The sequence below is a fragment of the Coenobita brevimanus genome, chromosome 44 (assembly GCF_032717465.1).
Source record: "Coenobita brevimanus isolate Jiangsu-jjx chromosome 44, ASM3271746v2, whole genome shotgun sequence".
Lineage (NCBI taxonomy): Eukaryota > Metazoa > Arthropoda > Malacostraca > Decapoda > Coenobitidae > Coenobita > Coenobita brevimanus.
In genome coordinates this window covers 49,961,245-49,985,357 of record NC_136997.1, presented here as the reverse complement: position 1 = coordinate 49,985,357, position 24,113 = coordinate 49,961,245, and the positions used below count along the sequence as shown (strand labels likewise).

The window sequence follows — 24,113 nt, the reverse complement described above, 5'->3', positions numbered from 1 at the left end:
ACGTCATACCAGTACATTTATATTTACATTTTTTAATGGCCTTGGCCATGCCATGATGTGTAACCCCTGGTCACTTGATGGCTGCTTTCCACACTGCTCAATCTAGTGCAACATCTCCAATTAGTCCTTTTATCCAAATGCCTTTACATAAGATCTCACCCTATGACTTCTTGGGCCTTACGCCTACCTTTAATTTTAGTTGAGGCATTTAACTTTGTACATATTACATGTAATATGATTACACAAATGCAATATTATAACCTTGTTAATTTTTAGGTTGCACGGTGACATTCCATCAGTGGTGACTTCCGTGATAATTATAATGCAACATTCCACTTTCCCACAAGGAGATGTAATGGCCAATGGCATCACTATCAACAAAACTCATGAACACACCACAAGTTAACAAGTTCATTGCTTATCATATGTATGCTCTAGCTTATGATTACAGGAACATAATACTGTATTACACAAGTACTGTATGCTACTGTTATTACACTCACATTCACTGAAGTGGTAATTTGGGCAGAGTACAGTAAACCTACACAATTATTTACTGACTGATTAGTACTCATTGGTCAGTTATTATCTGGAGTATAAACCATGCATCAATAAAGCTTGCAGTTTACATTAAAGGCTTCTGCTTTCATATTATTTTATATACTTTCCAGTACAATTATGATGCATCTTCCAGTAACATTATGATTCTCCATCTCAACCCATCACAATTATTCATCTTGGTACAAAAAGAACATTAGGTTTGACAAGAAAAAATATAATACTACACGTGCCCTTCATTAAGTCACTCAAAAATATACTTATGTGTGAGTGACAAACATTCCCTTGAGTTTACAAGGCAGCAAGATATGTTGATGTGTGGGCATATATTTTAAGAGGCATAGTGTTCAGGCATAACGTAGGAGATGTCATCCCACGGGTGGCGGTACAGGCCTTGCTTGAGACGCTTCTGGTCCAGGAAGTGACCTGGGGGGAAAAGACATTTTGTACAGAAATGCATTGTATCAATCAATTCTTCGAGAGAAGTCAGTGATTGTACAGTGAGGCTGGATGAGGAGAACATGGAAAATGTGAGTGTGTTTAAGTACCTGGGAAGTGTGATGAGTAAGGATGGAAGTTTAGAGGGTGAAGTGCTTGAAAGGGTGCAACAGGGAAGAATGGTTGCTGGTTCCTTGAAAGCAAGGATATGAAACAGGGAAGTGAGCATGGAAGTGAAAAAGTTACTACATGACAGTATTGTGATACCAACTCTAATGTATGGAAGTGAAGCTTGGACCTTGCTGGAGGTACAAAAGTCACGAGTGAGAGCAGTGGAAATGAGTTATCTGAGAGGAGCCTGTGGAGTCATATGGAGAGACAGACTGACAAATGAGGAAGGGAAGGAGTGTTGTGGTGTGGATGTGGATGTGACACGAAGCATTAGGAGAAACACACTGAGGTGTGATCAAGTGAAAAAGCATGAGGGAAGGCTGTTTGGACTGGCATATGGGATGGAAATGAATAGTGAATGAGAAGCTTGGAGTAACTTTTGTTGTGACCATACTGGGTAACCTCAGGAATTAGATGTTTGGCATCATCATTGTTGTTGTTGTTGCTGCTGTCGTCATCATCATGGTCATCATCATCACTATCATCATCATCATTATCCTAACCACCTTACTGCTTCCTAAATGAAGGGAGAGGCAGGATCCAGAAACAATGAATCCATCCATCCATCATCCAATCCTACACTGCCCCATGAGAAGCGTAGGAGCCCGGGGCTAGGCAGTTGGTCCCGACATTTAATATGAGAGTGACCAGCCTCACTCATCCCTGAGTGGTATTACATGAGCAATCAACCCCAACCACCCCTTGGATATAAACCTTCACCGGCTCAATCCGACTGGAGCGCAATAATTACCCACTAAAACCACCAGGCGCCAAAATCTGGTTATATGGTTACCACCCAGCATAGTAAATGCTTTCCTGGTGTACAGGAAACCATATAGCTTGTCACTCAGTGTAGAGTCACCCACAGGCTGAAGGAAGGGGAAAGATTGAAGGAAAGAAAGACAGAAGAGGGAGTGTAAAGTTACCCGTAGGCAGAATGACAAGGAAAGAATGAAGGAAATAAAGACAGAAGAGAAAGGAAGGAATGAAGGATGGAGAAAAGTATATTAAAAGAGGGAGAACTAGCAAGTATCAACAACATACTCAGTGAAATGGATCACACAATTCCTCATATATCATTCAAGTTCCTGGAATCCTGGTTCTACCTCACAAGCAATAAACAGATTAACAAAATAAGGGTGAATTTTTTAACACCTGGCAGGAACAACAACTAAGTTTTCTAAATTAATCAGACCTCGCACATCCTATACATGGGCCCCAGTACTAGGTATAAGCCTGGGCCCTTCTACCTGCCCCTCCTATCTCAGTTCTGTTCCTCAAAGTATCTTCTTTCTTTCATTTACACTCAAAAATGCATTCTTTTCAGTTCCTCACATTACTGGGATTTTCTCTAAAAATAACTACAGAGTACATTAATACCCCACTGTCAGGTACTAAATGCATCTCTCTCTCTGTCTAATCTATGTCGATGCAGGGATTTTAGTCATACTGCACATCCTTCTTTGACGATAGTAAGTATTTGAAAATATCCTAAAACTAATGAAAATTGTCTGGAGATATCAAGAATAAAATATAAAATGAATTATCAGTGTGAATGGGTTAATAAATAATGCTCTTGCTGTCAGGCTTAATAACAAGGCAGTAAATGAAAGATAATAATAAGTAACATGATGAGGTGCAGCGGATTGCAACTTTGTACATACCAATGAAGCCCATGGATCTGCCCAAAACAAACAGTCCATTGATTGTGCCAATGTTGATGTACTCCTCAGCCTCCTCCCTGCAAAGCATAAGTAAAGCTATAGACACATGTTACATAAATTCAGAAAGGCAAATAACAGTGTATAAATTCAGGTAGACAACAATGAATGAAATCATTTAACATTAATCATTTGAGTGTTGGTCAACTGCCCTTTCAACACAAGAATGTCACTTATTTTTTACAGTACCGGTACTGGTTGTCCACTGTTGTTGTTACTGTTGTGGCCCAGACTTATTTGGACATGAACCCTGTGGAACACAGACTAGAGCTGCCCTTCTCCAGCTGTCCATCATTCCCCTCTCAGGAGATAGTGAGGGAGCTGAGTGATGTATACATAAACTGGGCAGTGGAGCTAACTGATTATATCACTGTCATCAAGTGAAGGAATTCCTCTCCAACACTTATCTCTCAGTACAGACTGCATTAACTCCACTATGAAACTGAATTCCCAATTAGCTGACTAAGGTTGTCTAGGGTTAGCAATCCATCCATCATCCAGTCCTACGTTGCCCCATGAGGAGTGTAGGAGCCCAGGGCTAGGCAGTTGGTCCTGACATTTAAGATGACAGTGGCAGCCTCACTCATCCCTGAGTAACATTACGTGAGCAATAACCCCAACCGCCCCTTGGATAGAAACCTTCACCGGCTCAATCTGATTGGAGCGCAATAATTACCTACCATACCACCAGGTACCTCTAGGGTTAGCAAGAAAAAAAAAAATTACTGTACTGAATGAATGAAAACAATTAACAGCTGAAGGCTATGGGATGATGTTTACTGGTCCCATGCAAATCTAGACATGAACACAGTGGGCTGCAGGAAACTGACCACTTCAGCAGGTCACTCTCAGAGATTTTTTTTTTTTTTTTTTTTTTTTTATGTTAATGGATGGTTTGTGTTGTTAAAGTGTGGTGCATGAAGTGTGTATGTGTTGTGGCATGTGAGGATACAGTGGATTGTTTGCAAGTGTGTATGTGTTGTGGCATGTGAGGATACAGGAAGCCATCTCAATCTTGCTAAGTTCACCCATGTATCTGTCTGTCTGTCTCTCTCTAGGAAAACCAGTTTTTGAGAGATGAATATTTAGTAGTTGCTCATAAAGGACAGTGTTTGGCTGGAAGTTCTGGATGATTGTGGATGCTATGTGTTTGTGAATATATCTGTGAAGCATTGTACTGGCTGAAGGAGGAGGGATGTTGCCGAGATATTCCATATAGTATTGGGAAGCTGTTATTTTTTGTTTTTTTGTGGTGGGGGTGGTGCAACTGAAAGCTACAAGGGTTGGATAAATCTGTGCCAAATCGATGAACTGCTTCCTTCATGTTTCTTCAAGCGGTCCATTATTAATAGAAGTTTTTATTCTTGGAGCACATCTTTTCCCTGACTGTGGCTGAGCAGGTTGAAGCTCAATTTGGATTAATGTAATTTACTGTTTTAATGAGAGAGCAAAAACATATACACAAAACAGTTGACTGTAGTGAAGGGGTAAACGTACGATACTGTACCTCGTGAAGGAGCCAGAGTTGCGGAGAAGGTCAACGAAGGCAACACCGATGACACCATCCACGTTCAGGATAAGGTTGGGCTTCTTGCTGGTCGTAATCTTTTCAACCTCGAGGGCATAGTCCAACAAAGGCGTTGCGGGGAATTCCTTCTGTACGAAGTTCTTGATGATTTCCACACGTTTATCTGGATTGTTCAGCTGTTTGGGAAATTAAATTAAATGTTACTGCACACATCCTGTCTGGAGTGGTAATACAATTAATTCATCTCATCATCCTTTCCTTCACTGCCTCATCAAAAGCAAAAGGACAGCTTTTACTTTATGACAATACTATGTAATATCTCTACAATGCAAACCTGTGGTAGGAAACACCCATTCTCAACAATATCATGACCAATTCACACCCAGTTCTGTACTGCACTTTTATATGATGCTGATATTTAATCTCTACATTCTGGCTTCAACACTTTACAGATGGTTACCCTCTTTAAAAATGTTTGTGCATTAAGACAGCATTTACTATTAAGCTGATACCATCTTACTTTGTTCACCAAGTTGAAACTAATCTCCTAGAACCCTGTGATCAAGTGGGTGTCACTTAAGGCCATGAATCCAGTACACAGACCTAAAAGATCCCTAGTAATGAACATATCCTTCAAGGGCTTATTTCTTTTCTTCATCCATCCATCTATCCTCCAATCTCAAGTTGCCCCATGAGGAGCGTAGGAACCAGGGGCTAGGCAAGTTGGTCCTGACATATAAAGATGAGAGTGAAAATCTCTTTTCTTAACTGAGAAAAATTAAATAAAGTTTTTAAAAACAATTCAAATATCAGTTACAGTTTTTCTCAAGAAAATCAAATGAAGTCAATTTATCGTTCTTTCAACACAAAAACAGTGGAAAGACTCTAGCAAATAAGGCTGATGATAAAACTTGTACGAATGTCTATCTATCTATCTATTGCCAGACGCCTCAATCCCGTTTGGGGTGGCCACAAACAAATCGCCTCCAAGTCGCCCTGTCCCCCGCCATTTCACTCCCCTGCTCCCAACTCACACCCCCCTCTCTCATATACCTCTCCACCCCATCTCTCCATCTCATCCTCGGCCTCCCCCTCCCTCTTTCCCCCTCCACCTCACTCACATACACTCTCTTCGTCAGTCTTTCACCCTCCATCCTCTCCACATGGCCAAACCACCTCAGTGTGTTCCTCATAATGTACAGTCGCATATCCAAAGGGAAAGGAAATGTATAGTGGCAGATCCACTGAGAATTGAAGATGGGGAAAGCTAAAATTGCATGTGCCCCTCAGACAGAGTTATCTCCTCCATCTTCTGATGCATGGTGCCTATTTTGTAAAATATCTTTAACAGTTTGCATACTATATAAAAACATTTACAACAAATATAAGGACATCAGGGCTTTAGACTAAAAACCTCACAGCCTTTCAGCTCACTTTATCAATCACTCATTAGCGTATTAAGAATTCAGTGAAACCTACCGACTTGACCCTATGACCAATGCCCATTATGAGCTGCCCTTTCTTCCGCATGTCATTAACAAACTCCATTGGCAACAGTCCTTTGTCAAATGCCTCACTGAACTGACGTGCAGCTCCATCCAAAGCCCCACCAAATCGATCTCCCTGGAAGAGAAAAAAATATGGATGGTGAAACACACATATATGAAAAGGGTAAGAAATGGTAACCTTCCATTATAATTACCCCTCTCTGAGGTGTGAAAGCCTGAAGCTAGGTTACCACAGTCAAGTACATTGAAGGGTTGATAATCACTGTAAGTCTCTTGATGGTAGTACAGCTGTATATGATCAATAAAACTCCAGTCATCTCTAGGGGATTGAAACTATCCAGGCATATCATTTCCAATGAGGTGTTTTAACCACTAAACCATCAGGCACTTAAATATATGAAGAAAAAAGAATCTTACTAACCCTCTTCACTCAGCAAATGGCACCTGTAGACATAAGAAGAAGGAGGGAAAGGAAAGAAAGATAGAAGAGGAAGAAAGGCATGAAAGCAGGAAGGATGAGAGGAACTGGCAGTCACCCGAGTGCAGCACTAAATCAAGTGAGTGGATGGTTAGTGCCCTCACCTACCACTAGTTAAGGTGTAAAAAAATAAATAAATAAATAAGGAAGAGGTATGAAAAAACTACCTACAGCCCAAATCTACCTATCCATCCATCATCCAATCCTACATTGCCCCATGAGGAGCGTAGGAGCCCGGGGCTAGGCAGCTGGTCCCCAACATTTAAAATGAGAGTGACCAGCCTCACTCATCCCTGAGTGGCATTACATGAGCAATCAACCCCAACCACCCCTTGGATATAAACCTTCACCGGCTCAATCCAATTGGAGAGCAATAATTACCCACTAAACCACCAGGTGCCAAAATTTGGTTATATGGTTACCACCCAGCATAGTAAATGGCTTCCTGGTGTACAGGAAACCATTTGGCTTGTCATTCAGTGTAGAGTCACCCACAGACAGAAGGAAGAGGAAAGACTGAAAGAAAGACAGAAGAGGGAGTGTAAAGTTACCCGTAGGCAGAAGGAAAAGGAAAGAATGAAGGAAAGGAAGAAGATGAGGATGGAAGGAAAGAAGGATGGAGGAGAGGAAAGGGCAGACACCCGACAGCAGCACTACATCAAGTAAGTGCATGATGAGCACCCCCACCTACCACAATACTGCCCAATGAATACAGTATTTTGACACACAAGCATGAGAAGTCTTGATATATGCAACAAGATAAAATCCTTACCAAACAGTAATTGTGGGCTTGCTCACACCACATACTCTCTGCTTTAACCCTTGCAAGAAGGATGATGTTCTCTTTTGTTCATTCATTCTGCTGCCTGATAACTTCGTTCAACTCAGACCTTTCGTACCACAGGGCTTCATTAGGGCTAGAGCCTGTACTCTCATCAGTTAAGGTGGCACTCTACACCCTTTTTCTCACTAAACTGGCTTAAAACTGTCATCGCAACATCAGATAAACCCTAAGTATGATACTAGCCCAGATAAAGTGCTAGGGCAAAGATGTAGGGTCATTGCACTGTCTTTTGCACTCACTGAGCTATGTGAAAAAAGCTACAAAAGAACAAGAAATCAGGGCCAAGTTAAGGTAAAACAAGTATAGCACCTCTTCCTTACCTGTTTTTCCATATACGACACATTATTCCATATATGACACATTAATAAACTCCCATATGTCATTTATGTCTTAACCTATTTTGATATTATAAAGCCACAGATAAAATACAACAGAACAGAAAAGTGCAGTATGCAAAATTAATCACAGAGGAACAGATGCTGCAAATCCTCCTAAGCTGATAAGAATATGGACCTACTGTATATAAACCCCTCCATTCTGAAAAGTATAACCAAATAAAATCAACGGCAAGAACAGACAGAAAAGACCTCCTGGGTTCAAAGGGTTTATAGTACAGGGAAGTCTTCATGTGGTAGCATGGATATGACTTGGCGGTGGAGCAGCCTGCTTATACAAATTTCAACCCCTTTCCTATTCCCTGAAAGGAGGATGGTGGACTGCAGAAAAAGGGCAAGACCAGTCTGCAGTCCACCAAGTTCACATTCTGATGAATCTGTGGTTGCAACTGCGGTACTACTACTATTACATTGTTACTACTACCTATACTACTACAGCCACCGGACTTACAATGGTGAGGAGTCCCGATACAAGTGATGATACCAAATCCTTGCCAGCGCGTGTGCAGACTATGGTGTTATGGGCACCAGACACTGCTGGGCCATGGTCAGCAGTCACCATGAGGCACATCTCTAGGAAGGTAGTGGCATAGGGGGGGAGCCGCCTTTGGAACCACAACAGAGACAGAGTACCACCAATGCCCAGGCCTGTCAATATTTCAAAGACAGTATTAGAAAGCATCAAGAGAAATACTTGCCATGTGGAGAGAACTGAGAAAGACTGACTAGGAGAGTGTATGTACAGTACATCAGGTGGAGGGGGAGACCACTGACGAGATGAAGGATGGGGTGGAGGTTTATATGAGAGAAGTGTGTGAGCTGCAGAGAGTGCAGCTTGACAGGGTGACATGAAGGTGATTCACTTGTGGCCACTCCATGTGGGATCAGGACATCTAATGAAAGACAAATAGTTAACCCCTTCACTTTGATGATGTGGTTTCTATCCTGTTGTTCCTACCTCCAAACAATTTTATTCAGCTTAGAAGAAACTTTTCAAACTTGGGAAGTTAGATATGTCTTTCACTGACCCTTTGAAAAGGTTTCCTGTAAGATTAATAAAATCATCTGGAGGTAGCAAGAATAAACCAAAGGAACAGCTCTGACATCATATTCAATCATCCATCCATCCATCATGTAATCCTTTTTTACCCCATCACGAGAGTAAGGGCCCAGAGCTAAGCTACTCAGTCCCGACACATAAGGTGAGAGTGGCCAGCCTTGCTCACCTCTGGGTGGCATTATGTGAGCAGTAAACCCCAACCATCCCTTGGATGTAAAATATTACAAATCTCAAATTGCTAAAAGATTCTATCTATCTATTGCCAGACGCCTCAATCCCGTTTGGGGTGGCCACAAACAAATCGCCTCCAAGTTGCCCTGTCCCCCGCCATTTCACTGCCCTGCTCCCAACTCACACCCCTCTCTCTCATATACCTCTCCACCCCATCCCTCCACCTCATCCTCAGCCTCCCCCTCCCTCTTCCTCCCTCCACCTCACTCACATAAACTCTCTTCGTCAGTCTTTCACCCTCCATCCTCTCCATATGGCCAATCGTATGAACTGAATGGGGCGAAAAAAAGGATGAAGTAATATGAACTACTCCATGTCAAGGACATCATCTTGTATTCTATCCTTATAACCTCCATATTATTTTGTTTTACTCTACAGAATTCTTTTGTCATAAAAGGGATACAAAATGTCTCTATCCACCTCCTCTGCTATGAAAGGTTAACTCAAAGCTAAATAAAACAGTCTGAGGGTAGAAAAAATGATGAGAAAATACATTCCCTAACTCATGGAGTTAAAGTCTGATAACTTGACAGTAAAAAATATAACAATCCAGCCATTAATTATGAAACAGAAACATTGAACAACTGTGCCTGACCTTGCTCCAGAACAGCTGAGATGGGCATGCCAGCATAGAGAAGCTCCTGGCCTCGCTCATCGCTAATAGAGGTCATGAAAGAGGCTGGTTTGCGAATCAGTCCCAGTTCCTGCACAAAGAGAGCAGTATGTAACAAATCTTAAGCACTGATGTACAGATACAGACAGTTAGAAGAGAAGTGAAGTCTTTATTAACAGTACTGGTAAGTGAGGAGAAAAGGTAAATAAAGGTGGGGACAGATGCCATGAGAAACTTGGCTGCAGAGCTCATCTCAGTAACTTAGGTCTTTCACCATACCAGTGGCCACAACATTATTAAGGTTATCACAGTTACCTCCATTACATGCTACCCTAGGTACTCATTTACCTATCATCCCATCAAAGGTAGACAGATATCTAACAAGTTGTGACAGCTGCCAGCAACAGGATTAGAACCATGGCAATACTGGGACAGCAACTTCATAGTTAGGAATGCTGACCCCTCAGATGCAAAACAATATTTATTCCATGTCACAAAACTGTAAAACTGTAACAAGGGCACTTTTAATGTAAGTAAAAACAACCAACCCTAGCCCAGCTGTAGTCCATAGGAACTGTAGGTGGTGGAACCTCCTCACGTGGCACGATGATACCTTCCTTCAGTAGCTTCTGGTACACGCTGCTTACCTCCTGCAAGACATAATAATGCAACTTACTTCCATAACGCAACAATCATTTCGGCCAACTCAGAAGGCTTCATTCCTCAGGAGTCTTTTATGTGCTGCAGTAGCATTAACACATTACGTACTTACATATGCAGCAGATAATAATGTTTAACCTAAACTGTATTTGTTTTAATACTGAAAATATTTACTTGTATTCTCAATATGACAAGGTTGCAAAAAAGCATAACAATACGAGTCCTGTAGTTTCAAAGGCACAGCAAACACTACTACTGGTCTTGGTGTGAATTAGTTGCATATATACAATACTTTAAATATGAAATACAAAGCCCAAATTCCCACATATATTTACAACCAGATGCCTGGTGTAACCATTACATATTTTTTCAGGAAGGACAAGGATGATGCATAATCTTTCCTTGCCCCTAGTTCTTCCCTTAAAAATAATTAGTTACATGTTGAAAATTATCATGATCTAGCTTTCAGGAGAGCAGACATGGAAAAGGAGTGCAGAAACTTCTTGTCTCTTGTTCTTCTGCCAACGAAACTTTGGTATACGAGAGTGTATGGTTGTGAATCTGATACCAGTACCATTACATGTTGTTACTGAGAGTGCCAAGGGCAAGCCTAAAACGGTAAGGGTTTTTTTGAGATTTTAGGTTACGTGGCCCTTGACCCCCAATACTTCCCCATCGAACCCAAGTTAAATTTACACTGATGCTGTAAATGATATACTGTATAAGTATGCAATAGGTTTTCACTTCTATCACATACAGTCATGACTGTATCTGAAAACACTTGTAATATTCTAAAACACATTCAACAACCTATCATCCAGTTCTTTACTGCCTCAACAGGAGTGTAAGAACCCAAGGCTAGAGTTCCCAGCCCAGACATTAAGGGCAAGTGACCAGTTGCTTTTTCCTGAGTGGCATTATTATAAACAACAAACCCCAACCACCCCTTGGATTCTTGACATACAATAGGGAGAGCCTGTACTTACCTCACCAAGGTTGTCAAAACTGGGAGGAACATATGCTCCACACTGTGCCAGTGCCTTGTTCTTGGCCAGCGCTGTCTCTCGCTCAGCATTAGCACAGGCTCCTGCGTGGCCAAACTGAACCTCCGATGAGAACATACCTGCAGACAATATTTTATCATCATCATCATCATCATCATCATCATCATCATCATCATCTCCCTCATCACCCTATTGTTCAATAAAATACCATAAAAAACATTGGGTAAGATCCACAGCTTATGCTGGAGATGATGCCTTCATATGATGGGACCTACATTAATAGGTGGCTCCACTGCCTAGTTGTACAAATATCCCTCAGCTTCCTCTATATCCCTAGAAAAAGGGTTGGTGAACTGAAGATGAATGTCAGTTTCAGCTGTCTGCCCACAACAATAACAGCAGGATCAGGAATTAGGAAGAAAAGGTTCAGTTTGCACTGTGATTCTGTGCATTTGTAGACGAATTCCCAGCATAAGAGTGAATGGCTGTGTACCCAATATCAAGCCTATTTGCCTAGGCCCACAGGGAACAGAGTTATGTGATTATCACTCAGTGTAGAATGGTTTCCCAAGTCCCTGGAAACCATCTGGTTTGTCAATCAGTGTAGATTTACCATATATAGCATTACATTAAGTGAGTGAATCATGGGTGCCCTCCAAGTACCTGTTAGTGATCACATAATACCCTTACCATAGTACGAGTTTTTCTACTTGCTGCTACTCACCTGCACATGTTCCAATACACCATGCCACGAGGGGCTTTACAATCCTTTTGCTCTTCAGTGCATCACACACCTCATACTCCTCCACACCTCCAACTTCACCAAGAAGCACCAGCATCTTCACCTGTATGGAAGGAAGAAGGAAGAATCAAGGTACAATGAAAAAAAAAAATCCATTTTCACATTTGGAACATCGGATGAACTTTGGAAATACTCTCTAACAACTTTTAACTTTTGCTTATATCTGCTATTTTTATGACGACAACACTAAGACAATTTTATATAACCTACAAATTACCATAAACTTTCAGAAGTATTTGCTTTATAAGAATTCTGTGAAAAGAATTTCACCAACACTGACAGTGAAGCAACCGATTACCTATGTAAGGATACTTTTAGTCAACTGTAGGTCAAACAAAGACCTGTATAATCAACCCACTGAATATGAGAAACTGTTGTAGTCAAGCAGTGGGGAAAGAGGATTAACAGTAACCAAAATATTCTAAAAATCAGGACAAACAACAAAAGTGAAAGGGAAAAAGAAAATTAAATATGGAAAGGATTACCCCTTCACTCTGATTATTTTATCCAGATTATGTCTGACTTTTCAAATTGGAAAAGTTCGATATAGTCTTCATTAATTCCTTCGGTATGAGAAGCCTCTCATTCATTCATTGCCAGACGCCATGTATCCCAAACGGGGTGGCCAAGGGCTTAGAGTTAATTGTTTTACAGGGAGGGGCACTAATCCTCCACCAACCCCACTTGACAGGTAGGGATGCCAACAGCATCTGGTGTTCCCCGGCGGTCACCCATCCAAGTACTAACCAGACCCAACGTTGCTTAAGTTGAATAAAATCATCTACATCAGCAAGAATTAAATGGAAAAATAAATCATCAGAGGGGAGAGGTTAACAAAAAAAAGAACTAGGACAATAAAGAGAAAGAGTGAGGGTAGTGTTGCTTCATACAATCCAATACCTCTGGGTTGTCGTGGTAGCGCAGAAGATGATCCATAAAGTTGGTGCCCGGGTAGCGATCACCTCCAATCGCTACACCCTCATACACTCCATCAGTGTTGTGCGAGATCAGGTTGTTCAGCTCGTTGGACATACCACCAGACCGCGACACATATGCCACACTGACGAGAAAAATAAAAACAGTAAGTCCTATTTTTTCTACCCTCACAAAGATCCCTAACCCCAAGATCAAGTTGCTCAGCCATTCAGACATAATCCCAGATTGTGACACATGCCACACTCTCACTTTAATGCTTGTGAGGCGCAGGGGACTGAGACTATGGAAACTTTGTCAACAATTTTAATCCTTTAGCCTGAACGTGTCTTGTATATAACAGTATTCATCTCTAGACAATTATTCAATGGTAAGTCCCATTTCACCCCTTGCAAGGCATAGGGAGCTAAGGCTAAACTACAGTAAGAAAGAACCTTTAACTCCTTCACTGCGATGACATACATTTATATTCTATTCTTTCCACTACCAGATTTTTTTTCATTAAAACTAGGTGAGTACCTTATTGGTGACCACACTGGTAAAGGCTTTGTCTAAATCTTCTAGTTCAAAAAGCCTATGCTGAATAAAATAGCCTAAACAGCAAGAATACAAGAGAAATATACATCATCATACTGAAGGAGTTAAAGGTAGGTGACTGGCCTCCTCTCCTGGTGACATTACATGGCTAAAAAAAGAAAGAAAAAAAAAAAAAAAATAGCTACCTCTCGATGATTCAAACCTGGCTGCCAAACATGCTTATCAATATGATTATACAGTATTGGTTTTACGTGAACTTAGTCAAAAAATGTCATCTCTCCATATCATTTATAAAAGCTCCAAAAAGCTTCCACACATCGGCCTTGACCACATAATAGTGGCTCTCCACAAGAATATGATGTTATATCCACAAAGGAATGCTATGAAAAGGATGCAGAGCCATTATATATATTATCCTGTCTATTCCCTACAAAATATAAAATAAGCTACTAATGGATAAAAACCTGAGCACAGTGCCTCAGCACTAGATCACCAAACTAATTTAAACATTTCAGCACTGTCTTAAGATCAAGGGTTCCCAACTTTTTCTTTAACACCTATCTCTTCATATTACTGCAGACATCTGTGTATCACTCTGTGACAACATCAATAATTATTGGTGCAAGCGTGAACACTGGATAACTGTTCTCATGAACTGACTAAAGACAAATATCAACACGATTACCTAAAACAAGAAGCACAGCTCTTTTACTATTTTCAGTAAAAATTGTACATCTATCCATCATCCAATCCTACAACGGCCCATGAGGAGCGTAGGAGCCCAGGGCTAGGCAGCTGTTCCCGACACTTAAGATGAGAGTGAAGACAAGAAGCACAACTCATTTACTATTTTCAGCACAAATTGTACATACATAAAAAAAAATGCAGACACACACACACACACACACACACACACACACCTTCAAATTTGTTCAGATTATTTTCTAATATTAATATTAATTTTCTTTACTCCCATAATGAGAACTTGACACTTGCTTCAATTCACTATGTACCACTGGCAAAGTCCAAATTTACCACCAAAGGTATGTAAGAGCCACATTTGGAAACCCTTGATTTAGACCATCATTGTGCTAAATTAATCTCAGAAAGTCTTACAAAATTCTGTGATACAGACCTGAGTAGAGTTAAGAGCCAAAATCATTACCATCATCATCCTCATCATATTTCCCACTACCCAGCAATACAGTAATGTAGCGCACAGGATTCAGAAACAAAAAAAAATATTGAATACAGACATCAACAGAGAAACCAGCAAAACTGGCCACACATCTCTTAACTCCTTATAACAGCATTTAAAGCTATGAAATTCTTGGTTCCACCTCACACTGACAATTTTGCCAATTACTAAGAATTAATTATTTTGCCACAACTTACCTGCCAGGCCGGTAGAGTTTGGAGTGGAGAATATTGTCCATCATGCCACCTGTATTTCCGATCTTAAAGCAGCCAGGTTTGATCCCTCCTACTGTGGCAGGGCCGATTATTGATACACCTTGCTCATTGGCTCGCTTGATCAAAATTCGGGTCAAGTTCTCTGGGATGCCTTCAGCGATGATGGCGATTGTCCTGATCTTTAGGGTTGTTAGTTATTATGTCGTATGGTACTCATACACCTTAAAACTAAGACTATCTGTGTTCAGTAATATATACCGTGTTTTATACATCCATCACTAGCTGACTATGATTTCAAAATTATTCCTCCAATGATAAAAGTTCCCATATACAATACAGGTATATCTAGTCATAATCTACTTTTGTGTGTGTGTGTGTGTGTGTGTGTGTGTGTGTGTGTGTGTGTGTGTGTGTGACCTAATGGGATGCCCCAGTGTGATACATGAATTTGGTAGTTTACCGCACTTTCCTAAAAAGCACCTACTGTGGGTGAAATGTATCACAGTTGGAAAATAACTGAAAATATTTTTCAAAAACTAAAATATCAAAAGTCTGATTTGCTGTTGCTTTTTGTTGCTATGGCCCCAGGCTCATCTCGAAGTGAACCTCATGGACTGCAAGTTGAGGTTGCCCTCCTGCAGTCTGCCATCCTCCTTTAGGGGGACAGGAGAGAAAGTTAAGGTGTGACTGTACTGCACAATCATGCAATGGAGCCATCCAGTTATGTGGGCACCATCAAGTAAATGCATATCTTTCAAGCACAAACATTCAAATTTAATTGCAGAATTCATACCTCCTCTAAGCAAATAAACCACCAACATTGCTACAACTTACCTGAGGGAAGGTGAGTGTCTCAACAGTCGAGTCATAAGCCGATCGCAGTGAGGCAAAGTTGATAAGGACATCAGCATCAGGGTGTTTCTTCATAGCATCAGCCATGCTCTTGTACACTGTAACAATGCCATGTGTTTAGGAAACTGCGTTACTGTTATCCATGAACCCTCAACTCGTCAACATGCAATTTTCTTGGGGGGTCTATGGTTCTGATGTGATCAGGACAAGATATCATTACTTATCACCAAAACAGCAGTACCACAAAACTGTTACTCATGTATTTAAACTAGTCCTAGCTGCAACTTTTTTTTTTTCTAATACAGAAAGATGGAACCTGAAAAATCTATCCCAACTAATGCCAGTACAATGGCCTAACCCTACACTGTATCCCACTGGGAAATTATGGCAATAAATTCTAAATGATTTGCATGAATGAAAGATAAAGCTGCTTTACTCTTTTTGGGGACAGCATATGAGTATTCACAACACACTTCCACAATAACCTTTCTATAATCTCTTAGAATAAAAATATTCTTGCTATACCTCTGATCAAGGAAGACAGTCCGCCAGGAATGGGGATATCATTCTTAGTGTGATAATATTCTTCAACACTCTTTGGTCCAAGAATAACTCACCTGGGACGAGAATCTCCTTGTGTCCCCAGTAGAACTTCTGCTTGTGATCACCAGTGAATGGATATACCATGGCTGCTACTGATGGCTCAGCACGGGAGCACACAAAGTCAAAGTCCAGCATCCCCTGTCACAAACAACGAAACCTATGAATCCTAGTTAGTAACCTCCTGCTGCTACCAGATAATTTTACTCAGCTTAACAAGGCTCTCTACTTGTCAAGGAGTCTTTTAGAGCTATATCTAACCCTTCAAGTTTGAAAAGGTTCTCAGCTGAAAAAAACTGTCTTGTAGCAGCAAGACTAAAACAGGAACTAACAGTATATAAATCCCCGTAAGTGGGAAGGTTAAATATGAACAAAGTTACCACTTCAAAGTATGTTTTTCATTTAATAATAATTTCACATGTAACTAACCAAATTATCATTTTAAAGTGCTGCATATCCTTCCTGCAACACCACTTCCAGAAATAAATAAATTAACCATATATACTCACTGTTTCAATACATACCCCTCATTTAAGATCACCTTCACATCTCTGACATGTTCCAAATTAAGTACCTACATTCATCCACACAAAGTTAGCTTAACATCACTGGTGGATGGTGGGTGCCCTTAAGCACTCCTTGTAGGTGTAACAGGATTAGAAAAAGGGTTACTTGAGGTACTTTCTGAACAGTGAAAGCACCCTCACTTGGTGGGGCTCAAGCCCATCTCACCAATGCTGGTTTAAAGGGTATATGGCTGCCATTTGATGATTTCTTTTTTTTTCTCCTTTTTTGGATCCACACACCCCAACTTATTGCTACACGGGGACAGTGATGAGCTTCAGATAGCCCAGACACAATGGTTGACAGATCTGCTGCAATGAGATGGGTTCCAGCTTCATAAAGTGAAGGTGCTTTCACAGCTTGATGTTACCACAACTTGTTGGTTCTACATACAACCTGTCAACCACTGTGTCTAGGTTACCTTAAGCTCATTAGTCCCTTCACTCTGTAACAGGTCATGGTGTGTTCGTTTTTGTTTTCATTTTCATTTTTGAAGGCTTCAACATGTTTCCATGCTGTTCAATCTCTGGCAGCTTCCCTATCTAGTCCCTTTACCCTGAGGTCACACTCAATGAACTTGTCCCAGGTCTTTTTCAGTCTACCTCTCACTACCTACCCCCCACACTAACATTTCTCACTTTCTGCACCCAATTATCATCCCCCATCCTCTCCACATGCACAAACTATCTCAATCTACCTCTCCTCATCACAACACTAATACACTCGTCTCATCCTACCTCTCAACTCTTCCATCGTAAACCTAGACCCCCAGGTCTTTCACTCAAGGACCCACTGCACATCTACCTAATCATTGCCATTTCTGTATGTTTTAGCCTGTGAATATCCTCTTCCTTTACTGCCCAGGTCTCACTACCATACAGCATTACACATGCCGCAAACAAAGATCCCTCAGCATGGAGAGAGAGCCCTCTCAATGTCAGGGGAGGCAACAGCTCCCTGAACTTCTTCAAACCACTCCTCACTCTAGCCACAGAGCTAGCTCCTGCCCCACCTCCAGCACATAACATGCCTCCCAGATAACAAAACTCCCACATAACAAAATAGGTAATAGGTCAGAGTGTGTGGATTCAAAAAGATGGAAAATCATCATCAAATGGCAGCCACTCACCTTTCAGACCAAAAGCAGAAAGATGGGTTTGAGCCCCACTAAGTAAAGGTGCATTCACAGCTTGATGTTATCATAACTTGTCATTTCTACATACATAATTTCTGAAGTCATTTCATGTTAGGATTTCCCTTTGTTGAACAAAATCTTTTGGTATTGGCCATTTCTGTATGTTGTTCATAGTTCTCTCTCTTTTATACACTTTATTTCCTTATTACCTGAACCCTGCCTCACCCCATCCTATATGCAAAAACAAAGGTATGGATGATGATGATGATGATGATAGACATGCTGCTGATGGTTCTCCCTTTTTTGCTGATTCTCTTTCCTTTTTCTGGACCCAATGTCACACCACCCTTATGTGGGAAAAAAGTTTGGCTGATGATGATGATGATGACAACAACGATAATGATGATGAAGGTAACAATAATGACGATGATCATGACAATGATACTGACACTGATGATTCCTTACCTGAACAGCTCTGGTCTGCATGCCCCAAATGATGGCCTTGGTGCCCTTGTGGAACAGCTGGCGTAGCTGCTTCTTACCCGACACCACTGGCTGTTCAATTTTCTCAGCTCTGCGCTCAAGCCGTGGCGATTGCTGCAATAGTAATCAAGTCAGCAGTAAGTAAAGTAATCTATCTATCTATCCATCTATCTCTCTAACTACAGTATCTTTCTATCATCCATTCCTTTACTGCCTCATCAGGAGCACAAGGGACTGTGGATAGTCAAAGTCTTGATATTTAAGATGAGCATGACCAATCGTTCACCTCTGAACTATTATATGATCCAACTAGATATGCTCCTTCAGTTCCCAAGAGAAAGTTGTAGTAGCGTATCACTGAATATTCTGGATATATACATCTGGCTAACTTGTTTCCTTATGCATTAATCATGAAATAAATAAACTAATACTATGCAAAGATGAGAATACAAATACCCAGTAATACCTATAGTGTATACCATAAACATATATAGTTTGGAAGTACTGTACTGTACAAACTAAAGTAGAAGACTTCTAATAGATAAGAAAAAATTCAGAATATGTACTAGATGAGCTCATTATATGCCAGTAATCAAAGAAATTAGTGAAAAGTACATGTGCTTACAGTATGTAACTGCTGTGGAATATATCTCACAATACAGCCTAATTCATACAGGCTAATGTGAAACAGCATTTCCTTCTTAACTCTGCAGAAACAGTATCATAAAATACCGAGCTAATTTCCAAAAATGTAACTTTCAAGGGCTTTGCAGAATTAATGAAAACTCCCACTACAGAAAGATTTTAAACAGCCAAAATCACAAACATGGGAAGGCATCTAAGGCCAGTTACACCCTTTTGTTTGAGAATGTTTTCTTTTTCTCCTGCCTCCACATTATTTTACGTCACTTACATGGAAATCAGTTGGTTGGTTTGTTTTCATCAGACAATGATGTTAATGGTCTGGTGTAATCAGAATTTAACAAGGAGACTAATTCCTACCCTATAACCAAGGCTCACTGAATTTTAAGTAACCATGACTGAGTACAGGGTAAGAGTGACCACGCTCCCTCAGATGAAAACAAATTGACTAGAGTGGATACTGTTTCAACCCCTTCACACTGAGGGCCTTTTTAACCTAAATGCTTGGTTGTAGCAATTATGAAATAAAGAGACTCCATAACACTGACAGGATAAAGCTGGTCTTCTTTAGATGCCAAAAGGATCATTATACTTTAGGAATAAGAAGAAGGTAAACACTTATATGCCACTACAGTGCTTAAAACAGTAGTTTAGTACAACAATACATTACAGGCAAACATCAACTATATTAGTCCCTTGAATTGGGTGATACAGTCTACTGGTTTAGTCTTTCTACATCCAGATGATTTTATTTATTTATTTTTTTAAATTAACTGCTGGGATTTTTATACAGTCTTTGCTCCTTCACTACTAAGGTTACATTGAATAAAATTATCTGGATGCAGCAATAAAAAAAATATATATATATAAAATGATACTCTCTGAAAGGGTTAAAGTTACACAAAATTAGTAAGATAAAAACTATGCACAAATCAAAGGCCACATGATTAAAAGAAACAACCAAACTCACATCTTAGCCCCTTCTGTCCAAGAATGTTTTATATTTTATTCTTACTACAACCAGAGGTCTTGGAGCAGGACGCCTTCATGATATGGCAAAAATATGTACTACCCCATTAGACAAATTTCCCTCAGCTCCCTCCCTATCCCCAGAAAGAAAGATGGTGGACTGCAGGAAGAGGGCAATTTCAACCCAAAGTCCACTGGGTTCATGCTTCAGATGAACCTGAGGCTACAACGACGACTCTAACAACAACCACAATTTTATTCAGTTTCCAAAATCCTTCTAATAGTACAAGGATTAATGAAAGATACTCTGATCCTTCTAGTTCAAAGAATATCCCTTAAGCTTGGTTATATTTTTGACAGACATACAAATAATATAAAAAGACATCCTTGACCTGAAGGGGTTAAGCACGCAACATTACGGTCCTATCACGAGCAAAAAATTCACCAACAATCCCTGATAGCTTTGTTTTCTGCCTTCCAGACTACTTATTTGTCATCAAATGTCAGAAAGCATCCTTCCTTTTCATTCCCTTGTGTGCTTCATATTGCAATCCATTCAAATTTTTCTCATTACACTTTCACTGTCACAGGTGGCAGGAAAGTGTTGGCAAACTTTTGATCATGAAAGCACAGCCATCTTGTAAGTTACGTGCCAAATATTTTTAAAAATCTTTTACTCTGAACAAATACTGACTCACAGTACCAATTAGAACTCTACATGCAAAATTTATTCTATTTCACCCACTTTAACCTGGCAGAGATTTCATATGCTTGTAGTTTATTTCCAGTAGCTCAATGGTAGAATATGATAACACTACAGTCCTACATCCTTTCCATAACACATATTTGTGGCTAGCACTACATTTTAGTGTTAATCTCTTGTTACAACTCAGCATTCAAGATGGAGAGGTGGCAATTTTAAGTCAAGTGATGACAGATAAAGTACAGTGGTTACCACATACAACTCTACTTTCATTTGCCAAGTAAAGCCTTCAGAGCAGTTTCAGAGTTTCATCTGTTGCCTTGGTAATAATTATAGTAAAATCCAAATTAGAATTTCACTCGGCCATGGATCACAGCCTTCCACATCTCTAAGAACACTCATTTCTAACACAGACTTATAGTTACAGGTGATGGAGCTAGTGGAAGGATGTGAGTCACGGGCAAGTGTAACTCTAATTCATCTCTGTCCTCCAGCTGGCACACACAAAAGTTATATCTTACAACCCAACTTTATTGCAATTGCTAGAGTTGCCTTTAAAGGAAACTATCAGTATTTTAATACATGCAGCTTCTATGGAAGCACATACAGCTGCAGACAGTAATATCTTTCCACTTTTGATGAGCAGTTACCTGTATAAAAATCTTACAAAATCTTTTCGAGAAGTGGGCTCTGAAGATTACAATACTAGATTTTGAAAGTTGCTACATGTGTCTCATTATTTGTCATAAAGAAGTGGATCAATATTTATGTCTACAGTTATACAATGCCTGCAAGAGATAAATAAAGACAAAAAATTACTGCACAAACTCACACCAGATTACACTAATTATTGGTTCACACAGGTGAGGGTTGGTTAGCACCACACAAGTACATAAATACCCCAGTTTTTGCGGGAGAAAACATTTCCTTAAGATATGATATTTCCACAGGAGGCCCCTAAAAAAAGAGGAACATAAAATAATTAAGTCAGAGTGGTTTACTGTTTTTTTAACCCTTTCAACTGGAGAGGTCCCTCCAAAGGCTGTGTGTACACCACATGTTTGCGGGCATGGGTGGGAGTTTGAATTACTGTAACCTAAAATAGTTCATGACCACACCTGCCCACATCTAGTGGGGCCCTTTGTATGGGTTATAATGATATAAACTCCCATCCTTACCCACTCATGCCAGCAGGCACTTGATGTGAATGCAACCTAAGCTAATTAACCCTTGATGCCGGTTCACGTCTGAGGATGTGTCGTTGACAGGCCTTGGTTCACATCTGAAGACGTTTTCATATTTTGCGGGCATGTTTCAACTTAAAGGTAGGCCAAACTCACTCAGTGGTGTGGTGAGCTTTCTTGTGTGCTTGAGAATGCAGGAAGAGGCTAGCTGGGACAGAGGTGGGGCAAGGAGGGGGGGAGGGGTTGGAGGAGAGGTGCCTGAAGGGGCAGAGTACACATGTACAGTACTGACTGAAGTCAGCCACCCAAGCACTAGTAGAGATATACAGCAGCAGAGAGTAAGTACAAGCTTTTTGTGTGTGTTTGTATCATTTGAGATTGATTTGTAAAAAAAAAAAAATGGGGGAAAAATCCAAATGATGAAAATTAGCCTAGCCGTGGGAAGAGGGTAGGGTGCAGGGGGCCCGGCATCAAGGGGTTAAGACTGTTTGGCTGCTGTGAGAATAACAATTTAAGAAAAAAAAAAAGGTCACTACAGAGCTAACCGCTTAACTCTTTTAATTCAGTGACGTTTTATTTACTTCATGCTTAACACAGCCACACAATTTTCTTAACTGTTGGGGAGACTTTTCAGATTGGAAGGGTTAAATGGTTAAATATTGCCTACATTCACCTCTTGACTATCAGAGGTCTCTCGTAAGCCAAAAAAAAAAAATAAATAAAAAAAATAAACTTTGCCAAAATAAAACTAAACAAAGAGGGCAATTCTAAAGAAATAACAGCTCACGGACACTAACAACAATATACAATAAATGTGCCTTCATGTATAACGACTAACTGGTCCCTTGGTATGTGTGGCTCTCTAATTTGAAGATGCAAAGAAAGCTTTTTGTGCAAGAAATCCTATTCAGTACTTCAAACAACACACAGTGACACCAAGTTTCACCACTTCAACCTGATGACTCCCTTTTCATGTTATTCAGGCCACCCTCAAACAATTTCGTTTAGCTTTAGGGACATGTCTTGCGGTGAAGGAGTTAATGAAGGGTATATCAAACCCCTACACTTAAAACATCCTCCCTATGCCAAATTTCAAAATCTGGAGATGAGAAGAATAAAATGAAAACACATCAGACTGAAGAAACCAAATGCAAAATGAACATGAAAACCATAAAATACCAATAGATTTAAGCGATATAAAAAAAAAAATTGGAAATAATAATTCAATAAACTTTACTGCCACCAGCATGCACATTAATCTATAATGATCACATTACCTTAAGCTGAGTGATGAAGATGAGCATATGTTAAAAAAAAAAAAAGAATGTGGGTTAGAGAAATAGTTAAGAGTTGAATCTGGCAGTATAGGCAGTGCTCTATCATAACGGTTATTTACTGTATATCCTGTCTGCTTAACTGCAGAGGTAATAATCTTTAGTAACAGTCATCGTATTGCATTTATCAAATAACCATACTCCCACTCCCTGTTGGTTGAGATGTAAGTAATAGAAGGGATATCATGTCATCTCCTAAATGCTAAATGACATCAAAACTGATATTGTACAAGGTGGTCCATATCTTACACATTCCAGTTGTCGGGTGTTGCGAGCATTATTCGATCAGTATGATCAGTGTCTACCCTGTATCATTTTCTACTTCCTACAACATTTTTCATACATTATAATGTCTGCTTTTTACAACTTGTGACTGCATTGTTGATTTGTACTTTCATAAGGCACCCAAAATATCTGTAATCCTCATACCAGCAGCCTGAACCATCCTCACAACAACCAAGAACTGAGATCCATAACATATGAACCATCGTAGAAGTAAAAAATGCAATATTACTCCTGCACAGTTATATGCTTAAACTGTGTAATCATTTAAATTAAAAATATTAAACTAATGTACTGACTTGCACTGAATTTAACTATCTGTAACTGCTATAGCAGCTACATCAATTGGTAAAAATAAATTACAGTGAAATATTATAAACTGCTAGGGAGGAAAAAAGAAAAAGACTGGTTGATGAACAAACAATTTAACCACTTCACTATGGGGTTGTACTACTGTATATCGTTCTTCCT

The 24,113-nt window shown here is 40.0% G+C and overlaps 1 protein-coding gene across 1 annotated transcript in view; it reads right to left on the bottom strand.

Annotated features, from left to right (window-relative positions):
• Nucleotides 1-328: 328 nt before the first annotated feature.
• ATPCL (ATP-citrate synthase) overlaps nt 329-24,113 on the bottom strand; it is a 62,131-nt gene continuing 38,346 nt past the window's right edge. Inside the window, exons 9-23 of the mRNA XM_080271154.1 lie at nt 21,743-21,799; nt 18,511-18,642; nt 16,364-16,487; nt 15,729-15,844; nt 14,877-15,073; nt 12,912-13,071; nt 11,934-12,054; nt 11,192-11,328; nt 10,094-10,195; nt 9,528-9,636; nt 8,093-8,289; nt 5,896-6,039; nt 4,396-4,592; nt 2,832-2,908; nt 329-984 (exon numbers count right to left, since the gene is read on the bottom strand). Of these exons, the coding sequence (XP_080127280.1) occupies nt 890-984; nt 2,832-2,908; nt 4,396-4,592; nt 5,896-6,039; nt 8,093-8,289; nt 9,528-9,636; nt 10,094-10,195; nt 11,192-11,328; nt 11,934-12,054; nt 12,912-13,071; nt 14,877-15,073; nt 15,729-15,844; nt 16,364-16,487; nt 18,511-18,642; nt 21,743-21,799 (1,965 nt within the window). The 3' untranslated portion in view covers nt 329-889. The remainder of the gene's footprint in view (nt 985-2,831; nt 2,909-4,395; nt 4,593-5,895; nt 6,040-8,092; nt 8,290-9,527; nt 9,637-10,093; nt 10,196-11,191; nt 11,329-11,933; nt 12,055-12,911; nt 13,072-14,876; nt 15,074-15,728; nt 15,845-16,363; nt 16,488-18,510; nt 18,643-21,742; nt 21,800-24,113) is intronic.